We start from the raw sequence: 24,613 nt of genomic DNA on the forward strand, positions 1-24,613 counted from the left end.
CTACCATTAGTTTTTTGAGTAAGCTCGCCACTCTCCGCTTTCACAGCAACGGCAGGGTCAATGTAAGCTAAGAAAGAATTGGCTGTTGATTCCAATTCAAAAGTGGATAAATTTAGTCCTTGATTTTTGAGCTCATCACGGTTAAACCAAAGAAACTTCAAGATGGTTTCGGAGCTCAGATAACCTATAGCTCTACAGTTGTCAATCTGGGCTATGGAAACACTCAAGATGTCGTCCGATTTAACCATTCTCAATTGAGGAATGTGTGAAAAAAGACAAGATAAAAGATCGATTGATGCGCTTCCCAGCAGTCAAGTTCCTATTACCCTCAAGGCCAACAAGGTAGAGTTTGTTGACTGCCTCGGGTGGATTCTCGAGATTTATTTTTCAATTCGTAAGGGAAGCGTAGCTTCTACCTTTACCGTCTGCAATGCGGATGCTTGTAACACATTTTTTTGAGGTTCAACGTTCAGAGCACCATCATATAAAGCTTTTTGTCAAAATTTCAAGTATTTCATGATGAGAGTTCACAGGGCTTTTGTTCCATTCGAGGGGGCGGCAATATTTCCTCTCTGATCATCTTCGGTGGCAGGGTAGGTAGCACCTTCATTAGTGTTTCAACACTCAACAAGCCCCTCCTCAAGAGCTTTTTTCAAAATTTCGAGTGTCCTGATGGGACTTCACGAGGTCCTTGGTGTTGATCTCAGTAACAGATCTACGAAGTGCGGGGCCATGTATGGAAATACGGTTGGGGGCGAAAGTAGTTTTTACCACCTAATTATCAACGGTGTTATTCTTTTTAGGTGAGACAGGCTGTCCAAATTTCGACTCATTGTCTAACAAGAGTCTTATCCTTACCAAGTGTAAGATTTAGCATTACATTGATCAGATTCAAATTCTAATTGTGAAACTTTGCCCTTCCCGTTTACCATGTTTGAAGAATGGCTATTACCAGTCTTGTTTTTTCCCCAAAGAGGTCGCTGGGCAGCATGGTAATTTGGTGCCCGCCGCACTATATGATTTTCTCATAAGCGCGTTGGAGTCATTAATGATTTTTAAGTCATTATTGGAGATGGATTGTTCGAGAATGACCTCTTTTCTAGTCGTACAGCTTCTTCCCGAAATCGGAAAATAGCTATTCAAGTTTAATTTCAGATTTGGAAGTGACGTCTCTTCATTTACTTTAACCTCTATTCCGCTTTCTCTTGATTTGGAAGTGACCAGAGCGCTTTTGGCAGAGGGATCAGCAGGGGCAAGCTTAGTATTTGTCAGTTTCACAGATTCCATTAGTTTTTTAGAAGTGGGTTCGATCTTTTTGTTTTTTGATTGCGTTTTTAGTTTTATTCTTGGGGTCGGTATAAGTGCCTCCTGACTTTCCTTTGAAAGTTTCTGTAAGTCAATACTTTCCTCATCAGAAATTACTATCACCGTTTCTTGTTCGGAAATCCTAGAGCCATCATGTCTCAATGGTACAGAATAATTGACCACGTTGTTGGTGGATTTTTTAGCCATAGATCCCTTTCTCCTCTTAGCATTTCTTTTCATTGCTCTTAAGTGCAACTTTTTTGCACGGCGTGACATGAAAGAGAAATTCTCTTCAGAGTTGGAACATTCCTGTTCCTTCAGCTGCTGTTCATTGAGTACCTTCACCAAAGTCGAAGGACTATCCAGACAATCAGCTGGAAGAACTAGCTTGGCTAATTGGGAGGTCATTGTGAGATTCATTGCCTCTACTGAAGCTTTGAGTTCTTTTATTTCACAAGTGCAATTGCACGGCAAAGGGGCAATGGGGATTCCTGGCGGCTGGGTGGTAAGAGAACCTGCTTCATCACAGGATTGAGTACCTTTTTCAAGTTGGACAGGGGCAGAGTGAGTAAACTGACTGTTAACGGCTCGTAAAGTGTCAGTGGCGATAATTAACCCTTCTATCTTGTCCATTTGGGAACATAGATGATGCAAAGTACCTTTTACCTCCTTCAGTTCTAAGTGGGTCAAATCATGACCCTTATCCAGTAGATCAAGTATTTTAATGATCACTGGAAAAGTACAAGGAGATCGCAGGTCTTTCTCACCAGTGTTAGTAGGACCCCCCCCCAAGTGGTCACTTTGGGATGGCCTAATAAAGGCATCTGCCGAATCAGAGGAATGTGAGAGGCGCGGTGGTGGTAATTCATACTTAATATCCTGGTGGCTTACTCTATCAGGCTCATTTACAAAACTTTGATCATAGTATTTGAATGTACCATGTGAGTCTTTTTTTGAAGGGCCATAGACGAGCAGAGTTAATGTGCCTATAGCACGAGACACCTGGTCATCTAGGGCAACCATACTTTTTATGATAAGATCGTGCTGGTTATTGGAAGGTATATTGGACAAAGGGACTTCAGAACAGCTTCTGTATACTTCGTCTGGCGGCAAGGCTGCGGGGCTGTTAGTGTTCCTATAACCAAGAGGGAATGCAGAACAAGGAGTCGATGATAAACTCATTTCATTCGCATGAATCATAACCACATGTGGTGGCAAATTTGGACAAGCATTGACCTCCCCAGGAGTACCTGAGGTCAGTGCTTCCAGGACAGCAGGTTCAAAATGGGATGTACGTCCACGACAAACAGCGAATTGATACTGGAAGATGTAAGTGCCATAGTACCTAGTTCATTACATTTATTACGCAGTCCAGCAGCCATGACCGAAAAATATCGTAGAAATTCCAAGAATTAGAAATTCGAGGTCAAATTAATGAGGATGGATTACTGGCTGACAATTCTAGCTTGATGGAATAAAGACGTTCTCAAACATACGTGCACGTGATCAAACGAGATTTTGAAGGGTCACGGTGCAAAAATAAAGCAAGGGAAACAACTCACCGTGCAATTTTTCTGCTAATAAACCAATTCAAGTTTCATCTAATCCATCCACAGGGCAGGATCAGAATATAGTCGGGCAAGTACAGAGCATCCATTACCTATCACGAAGCAGCTAACCGCGTACTTTCCTGTACTTCTGTGTGCGGGTGTGCTGCACACTGTTTTTGAAATTGAAGGGGGTGGAGTCAGAGGCGGGCTTGGGAGCGCTGGCCCAATCAATTGAAAGCTGAAATTAAGTGAGTGGTAAAGTTTAGCGTGTACAGTGGGGGGTTAATGAAGCACAGAACATAATTACTCAAAGTCAATTTCCATATTTACATCACTGTTTTGGGTCAGGCAACTTCCGTGTGCCTGCGAAGGACGTCTGCTCTGTTGTAGCCTCACTGAGTGGCAGTAAGAGCCCTTGCAGGTCTGTGTCGAGTCCGTGTCAGCAAACAAGTCCAGGGAAGTCTTTTCCAACAGCTAACAGTGTACTTTCCTGTACTTCCATGTGCGCGCGCGCTGCACATGCTGTTTTTGAAATTGAAGGAGTTGGAGTCAGAGGCGGGCTTAGGAGCGCTAGCCCAATCAATTGAAAGATCACTGTTTTGGGTCAGGCAACTTCTGTGTGCCCGCGAAGGAAGTCCGCTCTGTTGTAGACTCGCTGAGCGGCAGTAAGAGCCCTTGCAGGTCCGTGTCGAGTTCGGGAAGGACCCATGCTGGTAGGTACAGTGCAAGAGGAGGAGGCATTGATAAGGCAGCCGATAAATTGGGCCTAGTGTGCCAGCACAATCTTTGACTGTTGTGGGACAAATGGTGCCTTGGCAGTGCAAAGGTTTGAAACCTTTAACTGTTTCTAGGACATCGGTTTCAGTGAGTGGGTTGAAGCTAAAAAGTGACAATGTGTTGTGGGCTGGATTGGGCTTCAGGTGCTTGAAGTGTTGGTAGTGAGATGTTAGAGCGACTTTTTTGGTGAGGATCTTTTTCTGTAGGGTGTCAGTTTTGTGTCAGTGCCTGTTGGATGTTGGTGCACCAGTCTAGGTCCGACGTGAAGTTAGATGGAGGTAGGGGTAAGTGATTAGAGCTTGCGTAGAATGGAGAAAAGCTCCTTGCTTGAACTCGGGTTCTCTATTCTAGCATTGTAGGTTAAACTTTTTTCAGAAAGATGACTTTTTATAAATACTAGAAGCATGTAAGAAGGACTTGGTGGTTGGGTGTTTGTTCCACTTTGACTCGGCTTCCCTGTTTGAGCAGACTAAGTGCTTTGAGATTGGGGGTAAACCAAGAGTTGCAGTGTGCTGTAGGTTTAGGTTTTTGTAGTTTGAGGAGGTACAGTATTAATTGCATGAGTGGACACCCAGTTGTACAGTTCTGCTAAGGCAGACTGTTGGTTGGAGGGTGACTGGGGAGTGACTTGCTCTTAAAATAGGGGGGGGGGATACTAGAATTGTTAATGTTGCGTGAGCTTGTTGCGATGGAAGTAGGAGAGGGGTGGGTTTTGGTGGAGGTATGGGATAACTTCAGTTTAGTTGATAGAATTTCGCCAGTCAGGAAGGTGGTGTTGACAGTTTCTCTGAGATTTAAGGTCTCTTTGGCAATGATGGCTGCCCTTTCGTCTCTGTCTAGTCTCTTTGCTGAGTATGGTGTAGCTGTGTGGGGTAACTATGGTTAAGGCCGGTTGAGGCTTGGAGCCTGGTTTTAGATATTGCTAATGGGTCGAGATGGTTGTTTTTGATGAGGTCAGCTATGTCGAGGGATGTGCTGGGATAGACCTAGCATTTACCAAAGCTGCTCTGACTGAGGTTGTTAGTGTGGAAGGGAGTGCTGATGGCAGTGTGGTAGTTCTATTAAATGTAGTCGAGCAGGTAGTGTTTGTTGAATGTCTCAGTATGTCAGTTACTTATTTCCAGTGGGTGGTAGCACTGAGTCTTTGTAGTCTGGCATGAACCAGGCATGGTGAGGAGACTTGGTGTGCGGGATTGTCTTAGCTGCTGGTAGGATTATGTGCAGCTTGTTGGAAAGTGCAAGCAGATGGGTGTGCCTGTCTGTCGGGCCCTAGACAATGCCTAGACAGTTGTTTACCAGAGGGGCTGCCTGCTTGATTATTGCATGCGTCTGAAGGGTAGAGTTTACTTATGAGTTGGCGTGCCCGGAATAGACAGTAGAAGTGGTGTAGCACCTGCTGTTATCTCGAAGTCGAAGCATGGCATTGAGAGGGCAGAGTTGTGATGGTTTGCGAGTGTCCGTGCGCTCAATATGGAAGACGGAATCGGCGTACACGGGGAGCACCTTGGTGGTTCAAGCATTAGGCTGTCGTAGTCGGTAGAGGCCTGTGGGTGGAAAGCAGTAGCCGAGAATGACTTGCACTGCGGTATGAATTGGATAGGGCGGACTTCAGACGGGGGAACTCCACACTTGGCCTTAGAAGTGGGCCTTTAATGGAGGCCAGTGTCACCAGCAGGCTCCCAGGGCCTGGGTGTGGAAATGCAAGGCACATCCAATCAGGAGGTAGGCAGGCCTCCAGGGTGATGCGGTGCTCTGTTGGAACGGGCGTGGCAGACATTTTAAGACGGCACTCTATCCATTTTGCCAATAGTGTCTTGGGTCTGCTGCAGCTTATCCTACAAGAATTGTAAATGGCAATGGACGAAGGATAACTTCTAAATTTAAAATACAGATAGACAATCCAATGTAAAGCAACTCGATCTAGCTCATTTTAATGATTTATTTTTCTGTATCCATGTTTGAATGTGTTATACTATCTCAGTCCGACCAGGTTTTTTGCGTTGTAGTACATGTTGCCATACTGTTGAAATTTGAGCTTGAAAAACAAACTAAAAGGGACCGAATGCAAAGAATTAACTTAGTACTGGGTTGCGAATGACGTTGGAGGAGCTCTAGTTTGCCGAAGGCTTGCGATTTATGGCTTTAACAAAAGGTTTGCCAAAATTGTTTGTGCGTGAACTGAAAACAAACACTGCCAACTACCCTTCTCTCTGGAATGGTTCCCACTTTATTTCTATCCACAATGTTGGCAATTTTAGAAAGGCAATGTTTAACACCACACTAGTCCATACAAAATAAGACCCCTTAAAATCGGGTGTTCAAAGGAATTGTTAAATGTCTTGTTATATAAAGTGTACATAGCGGATGAGTTGGAAAAGTGTGCAGTGCATACATTGGATACGTGCACACTTAGTTCACGTAGGTGTGACATGCATAAATGTAACACAAGTAGATCTAACTGCTAAGGGGTCACTGTCCTATATAGATATAATGTGTATGTATATACATGTTTTTTTATTTTCTGGCGTGCAAACATCACTGCAGGTTGTTACAGGTACAATGCAAATAGATGTTCACCTTTTTGTTTACCTCTTTTGGCCATTTAAAACAGTATCAAAACTAGATAGTGTTGCATGAATTTGTGAACTAGATTGTGTTCGTTGCATTGAAGTGTGATCTGAGAGCTCGGAGATTTAACAAATTAGCCAATTTCTGCAACTCTCATTCCTTGTATGCTTTGACTAAATTGTGTATGCTCGTTCGTCTACTATCCAAACATTTAATGGGACCTTCTTTTTTTTTTCTTTTTTTTTTTTTTCTTGAAGGAATACAAAAAGTTGTACCCTATGGAAAACCTTACACTGGCTCCTGATCCACACATACCTGAAGGTTTGCCACCTGTTGCATACAATCCTTGGATGGACATTAGGGAGCGTGAAGATGTGCAGGCACTGAATGTCAGCTTCCCATATGGCCCCATTCCGAAACATTTCCAGGTAGGTTTATTTTATGCAACTTTGTAAAGTTGCAAACCAAGAAGTGACGATTTACTCATTGAAAAAATGGTATTATGGATTTTTGGATTAAAGATTGCGGATTGCAGTTAATCCAGCTTTTATGCACTGGTCTTCACGGATTACTGTTTTAATTTTGTGAGCACCTGTGTAAAATGTTTTTCACTCTACCTTGCTCAGTGCTTCCTCCAAACACTCTTACCAACTTCCCTTTTGTCGTTCCCTATCCAGACCTGGACCCCTCATATGGTCTTGGTTCTCTCCTTTTTCCTCCTCTACCATTAATGGTGGCACTTGGTGCGAGGTCCTCTTGGTCTCCTTCCCCTCCTCCAAGACCATTAATGTCGATCGGAATGGCATGGTCTTGGTCCAGGGACCTCAGTTCAATCTCCTTTTTGATCGGCGTCTCCTGTGTCTTATCAACGTCCTTCCTTCTATCTGGCTCCTCTGCCACCTCCTCCTTCCGTCACCTCACTGGCACCCTCTGCTTCCTCTGGCTACCTTGCCATCTCCTTCTACCTCCACTACCCTCTCTCTGGGCCCCCCTACTACCTCTGCAGGTTGCAACTCAAGCTTGCACCCCCCCATGGAAGTCTCTCAAATGTGGCAACTTGCTCCACATTGCTACTTTCAATTCTCACTCTGCTGTCAAACACTTCTGACATCTGCCACCTCTTCGAAGAACTTGACTTGGATGTCCTGGCTCTCTCTGAGACATAGTTCACGGCCAGCTCTGTCACGAGTTTTGACACTTCTCTCGCAAGGTTACAAGATCGTCTCCGAACCCAAAACCAACTGGCCTGGAGGCGGAGTAACTCTGATCTTTCCACAGTCTATCGCTGCTGTCATTCCTGCACAGGCCTACTCCTTTGACTATCCTGGTCTGCAGGCACTCTCCTCGCCTCTGGCCATCATCTGCAGGCCACCTGGCCAGGTCGCCCTCTTCCTCCTGGAATGGGCTGACCTCTCCTCGCCTCTACCTCTCAACTTCTCAGTGACCTCAACATCCACCTGGATGCTTCCAATCCCACCTCTGGTCTGTTCTGCAACTTTTGCGACAATCTCTCCCTTTCCATTTTACCCTCTGGTCTGACCCACTCTGCTTGGCACACCTTGGATGTTCTCATCTCCTCAGACATCCCCCTCGCGAACCCTCTCACCACTCCTCTCTTGATCTTATCACTTTCTGTTCTCCTCTCGCCTGAAGCTCTGTCCCCCAGGCAAAGCTGACCCTGCACTGCCACCTACCTTCTGTCATTCTGCCCATGAAACGTGTGCCATTGGAGGCCTTTGCTGCTTCTTTCTCTTCTCCCCTACACCTGCGGTTGACGAACAAACCTGACACAGCTCTCTACCCTTCATATTTCTATCTCCAACACTCTGGATGTTCTTGCCCCTGTCATGAGAATCTGTCTGAAGCCTACCTCCAAGTGTAACTCTTTGTATGACTCAGATCTCCCCACCCTGAAAAGCAAGTGTAGGGTGGCTGGGAGGAAGTGGAGGGCTTTGGGTGCATCCTCTGCATCCTCTGACAAACTGGCCGGCAGCCTGCTCCAAAGGCAATACAGACTCTGTCCTGATCAAGAAGAGAGCCTACATTCAAACCCACATCTCTGCGGCCTTTTAGAACTGTTTAAAATCTGCAAGGAGCTGACAATTCCTTCTGCAGTCTCCATCTCCTGTTCCCTCTGAGGCCCTCTGTACAGCTCTGGCTTCTCATGTCACCACTAAAACTCAGGACATCCTGTCCTCCCTCTCCCTCTCTTGGCACCTCCTCCCATCTGGCAGCCTCTCCCTCTCCTCCTCCTTTCTTCCTTCTCCCTGACCACTCCTGATGAGTTTTCGAGACTAGTCCAATCTATGAAGTGTTGTTCAAGCAGGTGCTCCCCTGATCCTCCAGAACCCTCAAGGACCAGCTTGAACCCTCGCAACAGCCTTGGCCTATTTCTGCAATCAAGCTTTTGTCACTGGAACTTCACTTGTGCACACCCTCCTGAAAAAGCTTTCTGTCGATCCTTCCTGTCCAGCTAACTACTGTCAGATCTCTATCGCTCCTTTCCTAGGCAAACACCTGGAAAAGGTAGCCATCTTCCAGCTTACTCTCCACATCAAATCCGTTGGTTGTCTCCATGACAATCAGTCTGGCTTGACAGAGGCATGGTAACTGCTCTCCTGAACACCCGTAAAGATATGATCTCAATTGTAACTTTAAATCTGTTCTCATCCTTCCGGATCTGTCCTCTGCTTTCAACACGGTTAATCATGCCGTCCTGATCAATTGTCTCTGAGAAGCTGTGCATCCCAGATCATGGTCTGGCTTGTTTGACCACCTCCCTGACTGACCCTCCCAGGTCCAGCTTTCCATCACCTCTTTCTGTCTCTCTCCACATATGTGGTGTTCCCCAGGGCTCGAACCTCACACTGGCTCTTCAATCTCTACTCGGGCCCCTTATGCCCACCATATCTCTACCTTCTCCTGTAACTGTTATGAGGATGACTCTGCTCTTATTTAGGCTACCCTCGGCCTCCTCTCTCGGTCATTCCTGACTGTCGATCCACGATTCAGGAGTGGTGTGCCTCCAACTATCGGCCTTAATTCCAGTAAGAAGGAGATCCTTGTCATTGGGACCCCGGCTCCCGCTTTCCCTCTCCCACTCTGGACGCCCTCCTTGGGCCCTCTTACTTTGGCTTTCTCTGAGGCTAAGAAACTGTCATCTTAGACTCAATTCTTTCCTTCTCTCCTCACATCCCGGATGTTGCCAAGGAGGCCCACTACCAGCTGCACCTCCTCAGAGGTATTCTGCCTTTACTTGCTTTCCCCAGAAGCTCACTGTCTCCAGAGCCCTGTTTCTCTCTGGTTTGGACTACTGCAACAGCCTCTTTCTCAATCTGCCTTGCTCTACTCTCTGAACTAATCCGGAACATGACTGCAAGTCTTGTCCTTGGACTTGAGCCCAGGGACCGTATCTCTCAACCCTGAAATCTCACCACTGGCTCCCGGTGGCTGCAAGGAGCGAGTTCAAGACCCTCTGTATCGTCCACAAGGCTTAATGGTCAGATGCTTCTCTAGGCAGAGAGTAGGGGGTAGATCTCTCTCCCCTCTGCAGGTGCCTCCCTCTGGAATGGCCTCCCTGCCCCACTCAAACTTGAGCCGGATCACCTGAAGTTCTGGAAACGGCTCAAGACCTTTCTCTTCTGCTTTCTCTCTCCCCTCTGCTGACCAACCTGTATGCTCCGCTGACTGGCTGCCAGGCCCCCTTTGACCAGTAGCCCTTGCACTGCCTCCAGGCCTACCACACACTTAAGGGCTGTATCTGGAACCCTAGAGTACCCTGCCCCCTTGCACGTGCCCAGAGCCGCGCTGCCCTGATTTCACTTCCACCTTCACTCCCCCTGGCACTTCCCCTCACCCCCCCCACCCCTCTGCAGTTTGCTTCTTGCACTTGCACGATCTGAATGACACAAGGCCTAGTAATATTGTTTGTTTTGTCCTCCCTCGGTCTTCCCTCCCTTGTCTTGTCGTGCCTAGAAACACTTGTGTACACGCGTGTTTATAAATGACTTATATCATGAGTTATGAATTTCTCTGTGGGGTGAAAGTTAAGCATGTTAAGCTAAATGGCGCTTGTGGCATTTAACAAAAGTGAATGTGTGTGGGGATGTGAAGTGGAGAAGGTGATGAGCTTAATGGGCATTACCCAAGCACTCAACTGCCTGATCTAGCATGTTACAGCAGAGTATAGCTAGGACTCCTTAAGTATACCCTTCACTCTTAATTGGTGGATTGGTCGTACTTAAAACCTTGCCAGAAGTGCAGGGTCCTGCATAGCATAAACTCAATGCAAATCACTCCAGAGATCAATCACCTGGTATTGGAAACAATTTGTCAAATGCCTCCTAAAGGGTTAAGAGTTCAGGAAAATAAGTCTACAAATTAATTATTTTTCTATGTGGCATTATGTTATTTGAGTGCAGACCTAGCTTTCGAGCATCAACCGAGCGCTCTAGAGGTATACAACAATAAAGATACTCAACAGAGCGCTTTCAGAGGTAACATAACAGCTATACAGTGGGAGGTAGGATACAGAGGGTGGGTCTTGACTTTTCTGAATTGTAGGAATGTGGCAGGGTTCGAAATCTAGGGGCGCTAGGAGCTATTTAGCTCCTGCTTATACCACAGTAGACTGGATAACTTGAAAGCAAAATTTGGCTCCTAGGGCCAACTGGTGATTTCCAAACATGTAAATGTGACATTGACTTTGAGTATTTGAAAATGTTAAAGAAGAGTTAGAGCACATCTAATATACACTTTAGCACAATGGTCCATTATACCAAATGTTAAAGGAGAATATTTGGTAGCTCCTGGTTCCCCTGCGGTAGCTCCTGTCTACAGGGTAATGCCCAACACCAAGGAGCTGGTTTTAGCTCCTGCTCATCGAATCAATTTTCGAACCCTGGTATCGGGGCGAGTCTAATGCTGACTGGGAGGTTCCATAGTCTTGGGACATAGTCGGAGAAGGCTTGTTTTCTCGTCCTTTCATTTTTGCATTTCAAGTCTGCACATGTACTGGCTTCTGGTGGATGCTGTCCACCAGAAATGCTGAGTTTCTCCACGAGGTAGCTTGGTGAGTTGAGGACAATTTGTAGATGATGCAGCAAGACTCGAAGGGGATTCATGCGTGCAGTGGGAGCCAGTGAAGGTCTGAGGGCCATGGTGACTTGGTGGTCGTATCTGCGTAGACCCTTGATGAGGCATGCGACTGCGTGTAGGACACTTGGGCACAAGGGAGGATGATAGGAGGCCTTTGAGGAAGGCTTTGCATCCATCCAGATGTTATAGGACCCGTGCTTGAATGGTGGATTTAAAGTGGTCTGAAGGGAGGAAGACATTGTCTTTCCACAGGACAGAGCTCTGATACCAAGCTGTGTCCGTGTTTGTTGTGGAACCCAAGGGAGTTTGGGTGTGAAGCCCTCGGGGTTCATGGTTGATAGCCAGGTCTGTATGTCTGGGTGTTCGGTGTTGGTGAGGAGTAGGAATTCTGTCTTGGAGCTGCAAGTATCTGTTAGGAAATATTTCCATTTGTGTAATTTTCACTCCAGTTCTGACCCCCCCCCCCCGCCCCAACCTTTTAGCTTTTGTCTGACCATCCTAGCCTGACTTTTACCAGTGGAGCCCAGCCTTTTGCTGTACTCCGGTGGGCTTTTGCTTATCTCGTCTGGGGAAACTGACCTGCCATTCAGACTGTCAGTACTGGTAAACTTTGTTTCACTTAATCTTTCACTTTGTTGCCATTTCTTGGTAACCTTTTATCGGTGCACAATGTACCTTCCAGTACAGTGTGCTGGGTTCTTTTATTTTTAAGGCCCTAGACGCCCACAAAGGAATTGTGGTGAATGTAAAAGTGTGCCCAGGCCGTAGCTGGTGGCAGCAGTTACTTTTCAAAGCATTTTGACTTCAATGGTCCAAACCATGTTTACTGCGTTTGGCCCAGGATGGTGGCCAGTGCCTAAAATATCCATGCCACGAAGTCCTTTGTTCTGTCCTTTGGCCTTTTTGTCCCTTAGCCTTCCCCAGGTTGAGATGGCCCAGGCATCTTATTTGGTCATGCAGGCTCCTGTGCAAGCTGAGGCTTTCGTGGGTTTCTGCATGCCCAGATGTGGGCTGGGCTGGTCTAGTTCCAATGCACATACTGGGTGCCAGGCTGTCTGGTGTGTTGGGATGACTGGGACCACCATGGTCCATGATTGGTCCACATCTGGGATGGTTGAATTTGAGCAGATCTTCCATTGGTTACCCTTTTACATTTTGACACAAAGCAAACTTTGGATAAGAAAAAGCACTCTACACCCATTACAGGTCGATCTCAGTTATTCTCACCAAATTTAGTAAAGGAGCCAAGTATCCTGAACCGAAAAGATCTGTGGAACTGCTGGAGACCCACTGGAAGGTTTGACACCCTGACCCTGCTGTTGTCCCGTCGGAGCCCCTGTTTCTCATCGATCACAGAAGGCCTGCAAGGTCGCTTTGACCCTTTGGAGTAGTGGGACCAACTACTCTCAGCACCTCCTGCTTAACTTGCAAAAAAGCCCCTTCAGAAGTATTCCTGGACTGCCCAGTGAACTGGCTAGCTTGTGTGGGACCTTTGCTCTGGAATTGCCACCGTCTCGAGTCTGGACTTGAGACTTTGGGAACCGTAAGCTCTTGGTAGAAAGCACTCCCCTGACGACTTTTGTACACCTAGCAATCCTAGGTCAGCAACTAGGAGAGTCTGCCAAAACCCGAGCATACACAGTACCTTTGTCGCCATGCTGTGGTGACTAGCTTTGTGAGTGCCTTGCTGCTGTGCCCCGTGTACCCCAAGACGAGCTACAGTGGAACTGACCTGATCCCGTCCCCAGAAGCAGAGAAAAGGCCACTGTCCCGCCACAGACATAAGTCTCGAAACGCAGCCCCTGAAAGCTGGAGAGACTCATAACTGCTGGACTCGAACCTGCGAACTGGACTGGACTAGACTAGCAAAGTTTGGTCAGGACTGCGTCAAGAGTCGTTGATTACTTACAACACTTACCAGTGTCTCCTAGGCGCATACATAGACTTTTACGCATGAGTGTCCCACAAGGGCTAGCCACTCATCTTAGTGTAGCCTCGGCTACCGTCCGATTTCCGATTCCTGGAAATTGTGGTGACCCTCCTTGAATAGTGGAACTATTATTCCTCACCTCACCCCCCACCTGAGACTCTAGAGCCCCTTGAAGAGACCCGTTACGTACTTTAAAGCACAATCGAGTGCTGCCGCGCTAACAATACTTTTGTGCGCAAGGCTCCACACTTCATAGGGATTGGACTGCCTATCAGTTGGGGTTAGGGTTGTGATTCCTGAAGAACTGCCTAAAGTCTATTTGCACTGTCTGACCCTCTTTTGTTACAGTTTGAGGGTCCATACTTGCTTAATATTACTATAGGTTAATAGTTAATGTATATATGTTCACTAGTATAAGGTTTTGTTAGAATTGTTAATATTACTGAAGTTTCATTTTGTTAGATTTAAAAGGCCTTTAATGTATATCATTTTGATATGTACACCTGGCAGAGTAATTTGTGGTGTCATTTACTGTGTGCTCATTGTGGGCCTTGCATCACTCTCACCCCTCCTGAGACCTAGTCTTGACTGCTGCCAATGCTACATTGATTGGTCTGGCTTGTTTAGAAGGTTACCCTGTTCCAAGAAACTAGGCTGACCTTCTGAACCTCTCCCATAAGGGCAGAGTTCAGAAATCCATCTTAACAATATCCAAGACTGGATCAGTGATGGGCAGGTTTTGGGCCTGTGAATGACCTTAATGGAGTTGATCTTGAGGTTGTTATTGGGCTGTATGTGGATGCTGTGTGGCTAGGAGGGCTCCCAGCGGCTCTATGCATAGATTGAAGATCACAGGGTAGAGGATGGAACCCCAAGGGACTCCAAAGTTGATGGGTAGCTTTGGCGATCTAGAGGAGTGCATCTGAACAAACTGCTGGTGGTTGGTGAGGTAATACTTGAACCTGCATAGGACAAGGTTGCCAATCCCCATGCATTGATGTAGGGTGTCCATGAGCACCTGGTGGTATACTGGCTTGAAATCGGCTGAGGGGTTGAGGAGAACCAGGAGACCAGGGTGGCGTCATCTGGTATTTTGAGGTTGTCGTCGACCACCTGTATGGTTGCCATCTCATGCTGCTTCTGGATCTGAACACAGATTGGTAGGTTTGAAGGAGATTGTTGGTGTCGATGTGTTGCTGCAGTTGTGTGGCTACCACTTTCTCGATCTTATCTGGGTGATGGGGTGATGGTTACCTTGGCTGTTGGGATCCAGAGTAGGTTTAGAATGGATTGTGATCTCCAACGTATTCCTCATCTATGATATGTAATGTCCACAGCTGTGCTGCTTCCGAAATTCTTTCGCAGAGGGCGCCTTTGCGTCGATGTCCCCCAAGGGCCTCTGTCGAGGGTGACCTCATCGGATGTTACAAGTAGGACGCACGGTGCCCGTAGCCTCAGTTCCATTTTTTCCGCAAACGTGTTTGTTTCGAGAATTCGACGCACCTTGTGTCTTAAACTTCATATTGTAAGACTGTCTTCTTCCACCCCGATGACCCCATGGTCTGGCTTTAAGAAGTGTCAGGACTGCGAGTCCACGATGTCCATGGACCCGCACTGTCTACTTGTGGTGCCTGGGCGAGGACCACACCACTGACGACTGCTCGAAGTGCCAGTCGTTGACTGGCAAGGCCTTGCAGGAACGTAAGGGGAAGTTAAAGGTAGGCCGTGTTTCCAAACCCCATGAATCCAAATTGGCTGGGAGGTTGACAAGTCGAGGGAGTCTCCTCGTCGGAAGCCGTCTGCAAGGTCTAGGTCCCAGAGTGGTTTGCGCCACTCGTACTCTTTGTCGTGGCGCTCTCGGAAGAAACATCACTGTTTGCCTTCCCCGTCCTTGTTGGTTCACGGATACCCCGAAAGGCTGTCGTGCCCCAGTAAGTCCTCTACCCTTGCGGAATGGGAGGCTTTTTGGGAGCAGATGTTAGATTTATCAGTCTCATGGCGCAGCCCCGGCCGTGCCTTCAGTTGAAGCCGGCAAGGGTCGGTCTCAGTCGGATACTCTTACACCCTCAGGTAAGCGGGTCGATAAACATCAGGAACCGTTGAGGTCTCATTTGGGCAAGGCATCGGGAGATCACCAGAGACGTGCCAGGTCCAGGTCATGGTCACCCACGAAACGGTCGAAGCCTGAGAAGGTGTCGACCCCTTCGGCGCTGTGCCCGTTGAAGGAGTCTGTCGGGTCTCTCCTGGGGTCGGACCTTCAAGGCCTTCGAAATCTTAGACGCTGATGGTCAGCCGTCGGCGCCTGCTGGGCTGGAGTTGCCGTAGGACACCCCAGTGGCTCCTGGACATCCTAGAAAGGCTCTTACTGAAACTGTGAAGCCTGTCCCTATGCAGGAGTTTTTCCAGTCTCTCCAGAACATTTGAGGATCATGGGGGAGAGGTCTGATGGTGACTAGGTGTCCCATAAGGCAGAACAAAAGGCACCACATGTTCTGGAATGTCTCATTGATGAGGATAGTAGTATTGAGCATTTGAGACCGTACTTATGATGCCAGTGGCTTCGACACCTCCCCTGAGATGGAATTCGGGAAACCCAATCCAGGTGAGCATTCAGGATCCTCCTAAAGGAGACTGATGTTGAGAGTTGCTGAGTACTTGGGTTGGTCCAATCTTCAGGTTGAGTATGATCAAGAATACCTTATGGACATCTTGGATCAGGGTCCGGCCACTGAACCAGTGTTGCCATTTCATGTGGCCCTACAGAAAAGGGTGGCTATTTGGAATTCCCTGGAATTTATTCCAGCGTTTAACAAGTTTTTGTCGAAGAAATACCACCCATCAAGTGGCTACCCGGCTACTTATCCACCCACCCCACTCCTGAGAGTTTGCTGGTTCAGGTGGCTACGGCCACCTCAAAGTGAGCAGCGTACCCCTCCATCCCTCTGGATAAGGACGGAAAATGCATGGATGAATGGGCGCGCAAGGTATTTGCTGCTGGGAGTATGGCCCACTCCACCTGTGAATTGGCAAAGTTTTCACTCACTTGCGGCTGAGCATAGCCCAGAAGGGGAAGAAAGGGATGGCTTTCTAGCTATTGTGCAGGATGCCATGTGTGAATCCCTTCAGTCGGGGTTGGACACTGCGGATTGTGTCGCGCGGTCCATGGCTATGAGCACTGTAATGCACAGATTTGCATGGTCACGGAAGTCGGGTTTTGCACCCGATGTGCAGGCCGTCTTCTCAACATGCCCTTTGACTGGTTGCATCTTTTTTTGGTAACAAGGCTGACGGTAGCCTTGAAAAGTTGGAGACCCCCAAGGCAGCCGCCAAAACTTTGGGCGCAGCTGGCCTTCAACCTCTGCCTTTTCGTCCTAGGGGACAATAATGGAGGGATGGTTCCTTTTTGCTATTACTTCTCGTTTGGAAAGACGGAGATGCCCAGTCAAAGGGGCCCCTGTAGAGGCACTCGTGGTGGACGAGGGAGGGGTGCCAAAGCCGCTCAGGCAGCTGCCTCTTTGCCTTCTGGCGCTGCCACTGCCGCTTCTAAGCAGCTGTGAGGCCATGACTCCTCATTCTCCAGCGGGGGCAGGCTGTCGCAGCATCTCGCAGAATGGCGAGCCATTACTTCAGATGCGTTGGCTCTGGATACAATAGTGGCAATCCACCGGGGAAACGCTCTTTCAAGGTTCTGGATCTGCTCCTTCTGCAGCGGATTTTGGCCATGCTGGAGAAAGGCTCTATAGAACCGGTGCCTGTGGCGGAGTGGAACAAGGGTTGGTATTCCCCTTATTTTTTTATACCCAAAAAGGACTGAGACCCATCTTGGACTTATGTTACTTGAACAAGTTCAAGATGGTCACTTTCTCAGATCTTTTAGGCCCTCCAACTTCAGGATTGGTTGGTGTCATTGGACCTGCAGGATGCTTATTTTCATCTGCCGATCCATCTTGAGCACAGAAAATACCTCTGGTTCGCAGTCAGTGGATCCCACTATCGGTTTCAGGTCCTGACGATTGGGCTCGCCTCTGCCCTGAGGGTTTTCTCCAAGCTCATGCTGGTGGTGGCAGCGCATCTCAGGAGAGGGGATTCATGTCTACCCCTACCTGGACGACTGGTGGTTGAGGGCGCATTCTCCTGATCAAGCCTTGGATCATCTAAGCGTCACCTGCCACTCACTTCACAACCTGTGCTTCTCCAACTTCAAGAAGTCGCATATGACCCCATCCCAAGGGCTCCAGTACATAGGGGCGGTTTTGGACACATCGTTGGGATTGTGCTCGCCTCCCAAGGTGAGGGCTCATCACATTCTTCAGATGCTCACAAAGTTTCAACAAGCCCAGAGTCTTCCGGCTTTTGCATTCTTAAGGTTGCTCGGCCTCATGGCATCCTGCATTTTTCTGGTGCCAGAGGCCTGCTTGAGGATGAGATCCCTTCAGTGGGTTCTAAGGACTGTGGTCCCAGTTCTCGGGCAGGATGTCGGATCTCCTTCATGTTCAGTCATCGGTCTCGCAGGATCTTCTGTGGTGGGCCGACAAGGTGAATCTCATGAGGGGAGCCTTTTTGGCAGCCATGGCCGGAGGTCACAGTGGTGACTGATGCGTCCCGGACAGGGTGGGGAGCTCATGCCGGTGATCTGTCCATCAGTGGTCGCTGGTCTCCATGGGAGTCCAGACTTCACTTCAGTTTTGGAGATGAGAGCCATCAGACTGGCACTGAATGCTTTCCAGCTGTATGTACGGGGGCGGAATGTATTGATAATGACGGACAACACGGTGGCATTACCTCAGCAAATGAGGAGGGGGTGTAGGGTCGCTGCCTCTGTGCAGGGAGGCAATGCAGCTCTGGCTCTGGGCGATTAACTAGGAAATGTCCCAATTGGCGGTTCATCTACCCGGCAAGGAGATCATGGCGGTGGACGCTCTGAGCAGGCTAGAGTGCAGTCTCTCACCAGTTCAAGCTAGCTCAGGAAGTCATTCAGGTGATCTTTGCGCTTTTAGGGAGACCCACAGGTGTACTTGTTCGCAACTGGTGCCAACAGGTAGTGCGAAAGGTTCTGCTCGATGGGATTTCCTCGGAGAGAGGAGCTCTAGGAGACGCGTTTGTAGTGGAGTGGCTCTTTCCGCTACCGTACGCATTTCCTCCAATACCCGTCATCCCTCAAGTTCTCAGGAGGTTTAAGATTCGGGACCCGCATGATCCTCATTGCCCCAGATTGGGCCCAGAGAGCATGGTACCCAGACCTTCTGGACACCTCCATCTGTCCTCCAAGTCTGCCCCTCAGAGTATCTTCTCTCGCGGGAGGAAGGTCCGGTTCTCCATCCAGAGGTCAAGACTCTCAACCATCACGCATGGTTTCTGAGAGGTTGAGATATGGAGACTGGGAACTTCCGGATGACCTAATGGAGGTGTTGCTTTCGGCTAGACGGCCGGCAACGAAGTCCCTATACTGTTGTAAGTTTTTCGACTGGTGCAGAGGAAGGAATGTGGATCCTTTTCAGTGCTCGATTCGGAGATTCTCACTTTCCTGCTTTCCTTGGCCCACAGGGGTCTTCAGGTGGGCACCATTAAAGGTTACTTGGCATTGCTGTCTATATTTAAGCACTCTTCAGAGGAATGCTCTTATTTTAAAATTCTGCTGATCACTCCGTTTTTGAAATGGCTCACAAATGTGTTCCTGCCGTCGCCATTTCAGGTGCCGGTCTGGGACCTTAATTTGGTTTTGAAATTTCTGATGGGTGCTCAATTCGAGCCTTTGCTCTCTTGTCCGTTGAGGCTTTTGACATTTAAAACTGTTTTCTTGGTTGCAGTTACGTCTGCTAGAAGAGTGAGCGAGTTGCAGGCACTTTCTTCTAAGCCACCCTTTACTTTGTTCCATAAGGTCAGGGTTCTACTGAGTTTGTCCGTTCTTTTTGCCCAAGGTTGTGTCAGAATTTCATTTGAGTCAGAAGGTGGTACTCCCTGCTTTCTATCCTCCTCCTCATCCTAGTTAGGATGAGGAACAGCTCCATAGGTTGGATCCTATGAGAGCGTTCAGCTTTTCCCTCTCCAGAATGGCCAAGCTCCGAGTGGACGACCAGCTCTTTGTGGGATATACTGGACACCTTTTGGGACAGGCTGTTTCTAAGCAGACCCTGTCTAGGTGGATTATCCTCACTATTTCGGAATGCTACCGGTTGGCTGTTTAGGACCCTCCTGAGGGTTTGTGTGCCCACTCCACCACAGGCATCGCCACTTCGACAGCACTCCAGAGAGGTGTGCCGGTTAAGAATATCTGTGATGCTGCAACGTGGTCTTCTATACACACCCACACATTTGTTGAGCATTACTCCCTGGATACGTCCCATGCTCAGGATGTTGCTTTTGGTAAGGCAGTTCTGTAATCTGCCATTTGAATTGGATATGTTTAAATTATTTTCCCTCCTCCGCTCATCTTTACTGCTTTGGGAGTCTGTCATAGATGAGGAATACGTTGGAGGACACAATCCATTCGAAGAACAAGTTTCTTACCAAACCTGTAACGTTCTTTCAACTGGATGTTCCTCCAGCGTATTCCTCAATGCCCTCCCAACCTACCCCTCAAATATTAAGGGTAAGTGCAGTCGGCTTAGGACTCTAGGCATGTATGCCACACGTTTTGAGAAGGGGAAAAAATGAACTGAGGCTACAGGTGCCATGTGTCCTACTTGTAACATCCGATGTTACCTTCGACAGAGGCCCTCAAGGGACAGCGACCAGACACCATCGACGCAAGTGTGCCCTCTGCCGAAAAAAATTCCAAAGTAGCACAGCTGTGGAAATTGTCTCATAGATGAGGAATACGTTGGAGAAACATCCAGTCGAAAGAACGTTACCAGTTTGGTAAGTAACTTGTTCTTCTTTAGTAGAGGGGATTTGTCCTGTCTTTAGGGTTCATGGGAAGGTGTCTTGAGTTAAGGAGCTGCTGCTGATCTTCAGGTAGGGAATTAGATTCTTCGGGAAGGGTCTTAAGCATGTCGGTATAAGATGTGGCTTTAAGGGCAATCAGGTTTTAGACCAGGTAATCTGTAGAGCATCTTGAATATTGTCCAGGATGATGTGAGGGGGTTCTGTGGATGCAGAGCTGTTGTCTGCGCTGGTGAATCTTTTGTTGCCAGATTTTTCTTAGTGTGGCAGGGTCAGGTAGCGGGTTGATGCAGTGCTTCACTGCTTTGGAGAGGGCTCTGCTTTCGTCTGCTTCTGCTATGGTGTTATGATAGTAGGCCTTGGTTGTGTTGATTGTCGGTGGGTTTCTGAGTTCCTTGAGGAGCACCAGTTCTGATGTGCAACTGCAGCAGCACCAGGTTTTCCCTTGTTTCCTGATCACTCTTTTGCCCAGATTAAGTTCTTGCATGGACCAAGGTGTTGATGGTTTCGGTTTGCAGGTGCATTGTTTCAAAGGTGCATGTCAGTCAATGGAGGCAGAGAGGGTGGTGTGGAGTGCTTCCAGCAGAGTTGCAGTTAGGCAGTCCATTTGAGGTGGTGGTTGGCGAGGGCTTCTGCCGGGAAGTTCTTGAAGGACCTGAATGTTTGCCTGATTGGTTTTTGCTGCGCGTGCTGGACTGTGGTGTTTTGCAGGATATTGAAAGGCACAGCCAAGTGGTCTGACCAGTTGAGCGGGAGAGGAGAGCTGTAATGGAGGGAAGGCACTGCAGTGAGAATTGGGTCGAGGATGTTACCTTTCTTGTGCCTTGTCTTTAGTGTGCTTTGTGAGGCTGAGGATGTTGAATGCCAACGAGAGCTTTCTTCATCAATTTGTTGGCCTTGTTGCCTGGGATGTTGAAGTCACCTAGGAAGATGTTGGCATGCGTGAGAGACATGGTGGTGACCAGGTCGATGAAGGCAGTTTTGGGTTTGGGTGGTCTGTGGATTAGATGGAAGGTGACAGTGTCCGTCGGAGTGCGGGAAGTCGCAGGAGGGACTTTGAAGGAGCCAATATTGTAGGATGTCCAGTCTGGTCAGGGCCACAATGTTTTGTGGATGACTGCGAGGCCTCCCTGTCTTGCTCGGCCTGTCTGTTAGATGCTGTAGCCATTGGGGACAGGGATGGCTAGGATGTGGGTGCCAACCAGTTTTCAGTGATGAAGATGGCGTCAAGGTTGTTTAGTGATGTTAGCAAGGTCTTTAGTTTTTTTTTTACATTCCTTTTTATAACCATTTTTCAACATAACAGGCACACAGTGCCAACTTCAACACCCCCCCTCTTTTTAAATAGTGGTTCATTTAAGTTTACACAGAATTGAAGTACGCATTTCAAATACAGTTCGTTTGAGCATCACATTTACGATGCACCTGATTTTCCAGTTCAATTTAGTCATTACAGCATAGTGATAACCTGTCCTTACTGCGCTTTTTATATATCCTTAAGGTATTATACACATTCAGTCGACAGTGACCATGTTTTTATAGCCTGTGGGAGACCGCTATGGATTATCATCTGACTCTCGTGATTGCGCTATCAGGTAATGTATGTATGGACCTCATACATCATTGGATCTGGCCTGGCGGTATGATAGTTTACCATATTCTGCTTTCATATCGTTACAGTACAGGATCGGCTTGCCATTGGTTTAGTGTTGGTGGATTGTATTCCCCCACACCATCACCACCTGTTTCTTGGCTAGGAGTAACAGCCAGACTAGTTTCCTCATACACCCGAGATTGATTTGGCTGATAGCCCAGCAGTACCATCAATGGGTTTGGATTCCATTTCTCACCACTATCTCGCTAAGTACTTCAAATGCTTGTCCCCAGACACCAGAGGTCTGTCTGTGGGCACTCCCACCCGAAGTGCAGAAAGTCAGCTGGTACATTGTGACATCTTGCACAACTATCTGAGGCGTTGGGGAAGAATCAGTGCATCGAAATTGGTGTATAATAGAATTGGTGCAAATATTTAAAGTGGATAAGTTTATATCTGGCATTGAGGGACACTTTCCTCGTACCCTCGCAACAGTACCAAAATGTTTCCTCTGGTATTTCATATCCCAATGAGATCTCCCAGTTCTCCCGGGGAAGGTACCTGTCCCATTCCTAGCATAGAGACGCACAGCATACAAGGCTGCAGGGGTGATAGTTGAGCGGACTTTGACCAGCATCAACGTCTGTTTTGTGGACACTGAGGAGGTGCTGATGGGCTGTAGACTGGTGTGGGTGAGATTGCTGGATTGCAGAGTCAATGACTTTGAGGATGGGCATGTTGTTGGCGTTGCCTGTGATGGTGGGGATGGCCTGTGGGGGACAGAGGGAGAAAATACATGTCTGTGCGTGTTTCCTGTTGTCTGACCAGAGGTTCTGGCAGGAAACAGGAATTGCCCTGTTCTTCATCTGCCCTTCACTTCAGACTCCGGGATGAGAAACACCCTGGATCTTAGTGTTGCAAACAGAAAGGAAGAAACCGGTTTAAGAGGTTGCATTGGGCTTAGGCCACGTGACCTAGATCCACTTGCACCTGCTCACCAACTGCAAAGGAAAAGCGGCCGGGTGGCTGCTTAAGTAAGGGGTTGCGGATGGCAGCAAAACAGCCACCATGTTGCATCTCTTCATTGGTTGGCTGACGTCTCAGGGCTTATCTGATTAGAAACATTTGAAAACAAGCACGTATTGACCCTTTTTGGCATATTTCAACTCTTTGTATAATTTGACTACGATAAAGTGAGCATTGGAAGTGTTTCAGTGCTTCCCTTCAGGCAGTTCATTGGAAAGTTGGCCACATAGGAAAAATAGCATGCATGAATGTCAACGGTAGGCATCAAGGATGATTGAAGACCTTCCTGTATTAGCGTCTCCCATAACGCTTTCTATTGATGCTAGCTGCTTCAATCCAAATCCGAGACAGTTGGTTTTCCCAGGTGTAGTTCTGCTGGCATCCCAACCTAAAATATTTTGGGCATCGAAGAACTAAATGAAATACATGCCTCCCATACAAGATTACAAGGCAATGAGGCTCTGCTAGTAACCACATTTTGTATTCAAGAGGGATGATGTCCGGTGTTATCTTATCTCATTTACCTGGAAACTAGACTAGTTGTGCAATGTAGTCATGTGCCGCAGTAAGGGCAGCATGGACACTCTGTATAAGTTATGACAGTTGTGATAAGGTAGTGTCAGGCCCAGACGACTCCTCGAAGTGTGGCCAGCAAAATCGGCAAGTATTTCCTGATGTGGAATGTGTCAAGAGTGCATCTCTTCCCTGATCCATGAGCCTGCCTCCAGAGGATAACCAAGACTCCTTGAGTGTACTCTTGATCACTTAATTGTTGTTTTGGTCGAGCTCCACGCTTCAGAGGTTCAGCGCCATACATTATCAAAATGCAAGTCACACCATGGATGAAAAATAATTTGATTGAAGAAATGTATGTTAGATTACACTGGAGTGTTTTGAGTAGATAATGGAGCAATACAAATTAATGTTATTGTATCAGCCCAATAAGCCCTTATTGATATTTTATGCAGAAACCGAACAGTTCTCACAATGGCTGAACTCCTTGCCCATCGTGTAATCCATTTCCCTCAATGGTGGCTAGTTTGCATGCTCTTACTTTGTTTTCTCCTGTATTGATTGTGACACCCACATGATTTGTTATGCTTGGGTACCTTTTTATACTCTCTACACATGCCATGCTGACTTATTGACTCTTCACTCTCCATCCTTCCTTTCTTATCCCTTTGCCCAAAATCTGGCATGCAGGTTTCAACTTTCTTTAGGTTAGCTTATTATCCCTGCTTCCACCTGTTCCTCTTTGCTGTTCTTGTGCAGCAAACTATAGCCATGCATTCCATGGGATCATGTAGAGTCCTCCATTTTGTGGTGAATGGGAAGGTCTGCCTTTTTGCAAGAGGCAAGTGCTACCCCAACTGGTGTGACAAATGCCCTAAACCATGGCTATAAAACGTGCCTGCCTATCCCAGTGCATCCTGCAAACTTTGATACTGCTGCCTCTGACTGATGTGATACTCTAGAACTTTGAGGATTCATTAATGTGGCGTTAGCTGAACAGCAGATACAGATCATCCTAGAGTCCCTGGGGTCTAGACCCTCCCAACGTTATGAGAATTGAAACTGAGGCCACTGGGAGCACTACCATTGTGGAGAATTATTCCCAGATGTACCATTTATGGAACACCAGCACATCCATGAAAGTCTGATACCACTGGATGTACCTGTAACTGGTGTGATCACATGACACATTTTTGAATACAAACATGTAGGATCCAGGGGCAGGCCTATGGAGAATTTGGTAGGCGCTTTGTGGTGCCCTGTACTGTGATGGATAGATGCGTTTCACCTGGACTATTTGAGGAGCTAAGTTCTAAAATTGTGCTAGGTGCCAGGCAAGGTCTAGTCATCACAGCTTCTGACTGGCCCTAG

At 47.6% G+C, this 24,613-nt stretch overlaps 1 protein-coding gene across 2 annotated transcripts in view; it reads left to right on the plus strand.

The window, feature by feature from the left end:
* IDS (iduronate 2-sulfatase) overlaps positions 1-24,613 on the plus strand; it is a 364,864-nt gene that overhangs the window by 203,387 nt on the left and 136,864 nt on the right. For both annotated transcript variants that reach the window (XM_069612759.1, XM_069612760.1), the window contains exon 6: positions 6,458-6,628. In XM_069612759.1, coding sequence (XP_069468860.1) covers positions 6,458-6,628 — 171 coding nt within the window. The remainder of the gene's footprint in view (positions 1-6,457; positions 6,629-24,613) is intronic.

This window comes from Ambystoma mexicanum, chromosome 5p (assembly GCF_040938575.1).
Source record: "Ambystoma mexicanum isolate Mex_15411 chromosome 5p, UKY_AmexF1_1, whole genome shotgun sequence".
In the NCBI taxonomy this organism is placed as follows: Eukaryota; Metazoa; Chordata; class Amphibia; order Caudata; family Ambystomatidae; genus Ambystoma; species Ambystoma mexicanum.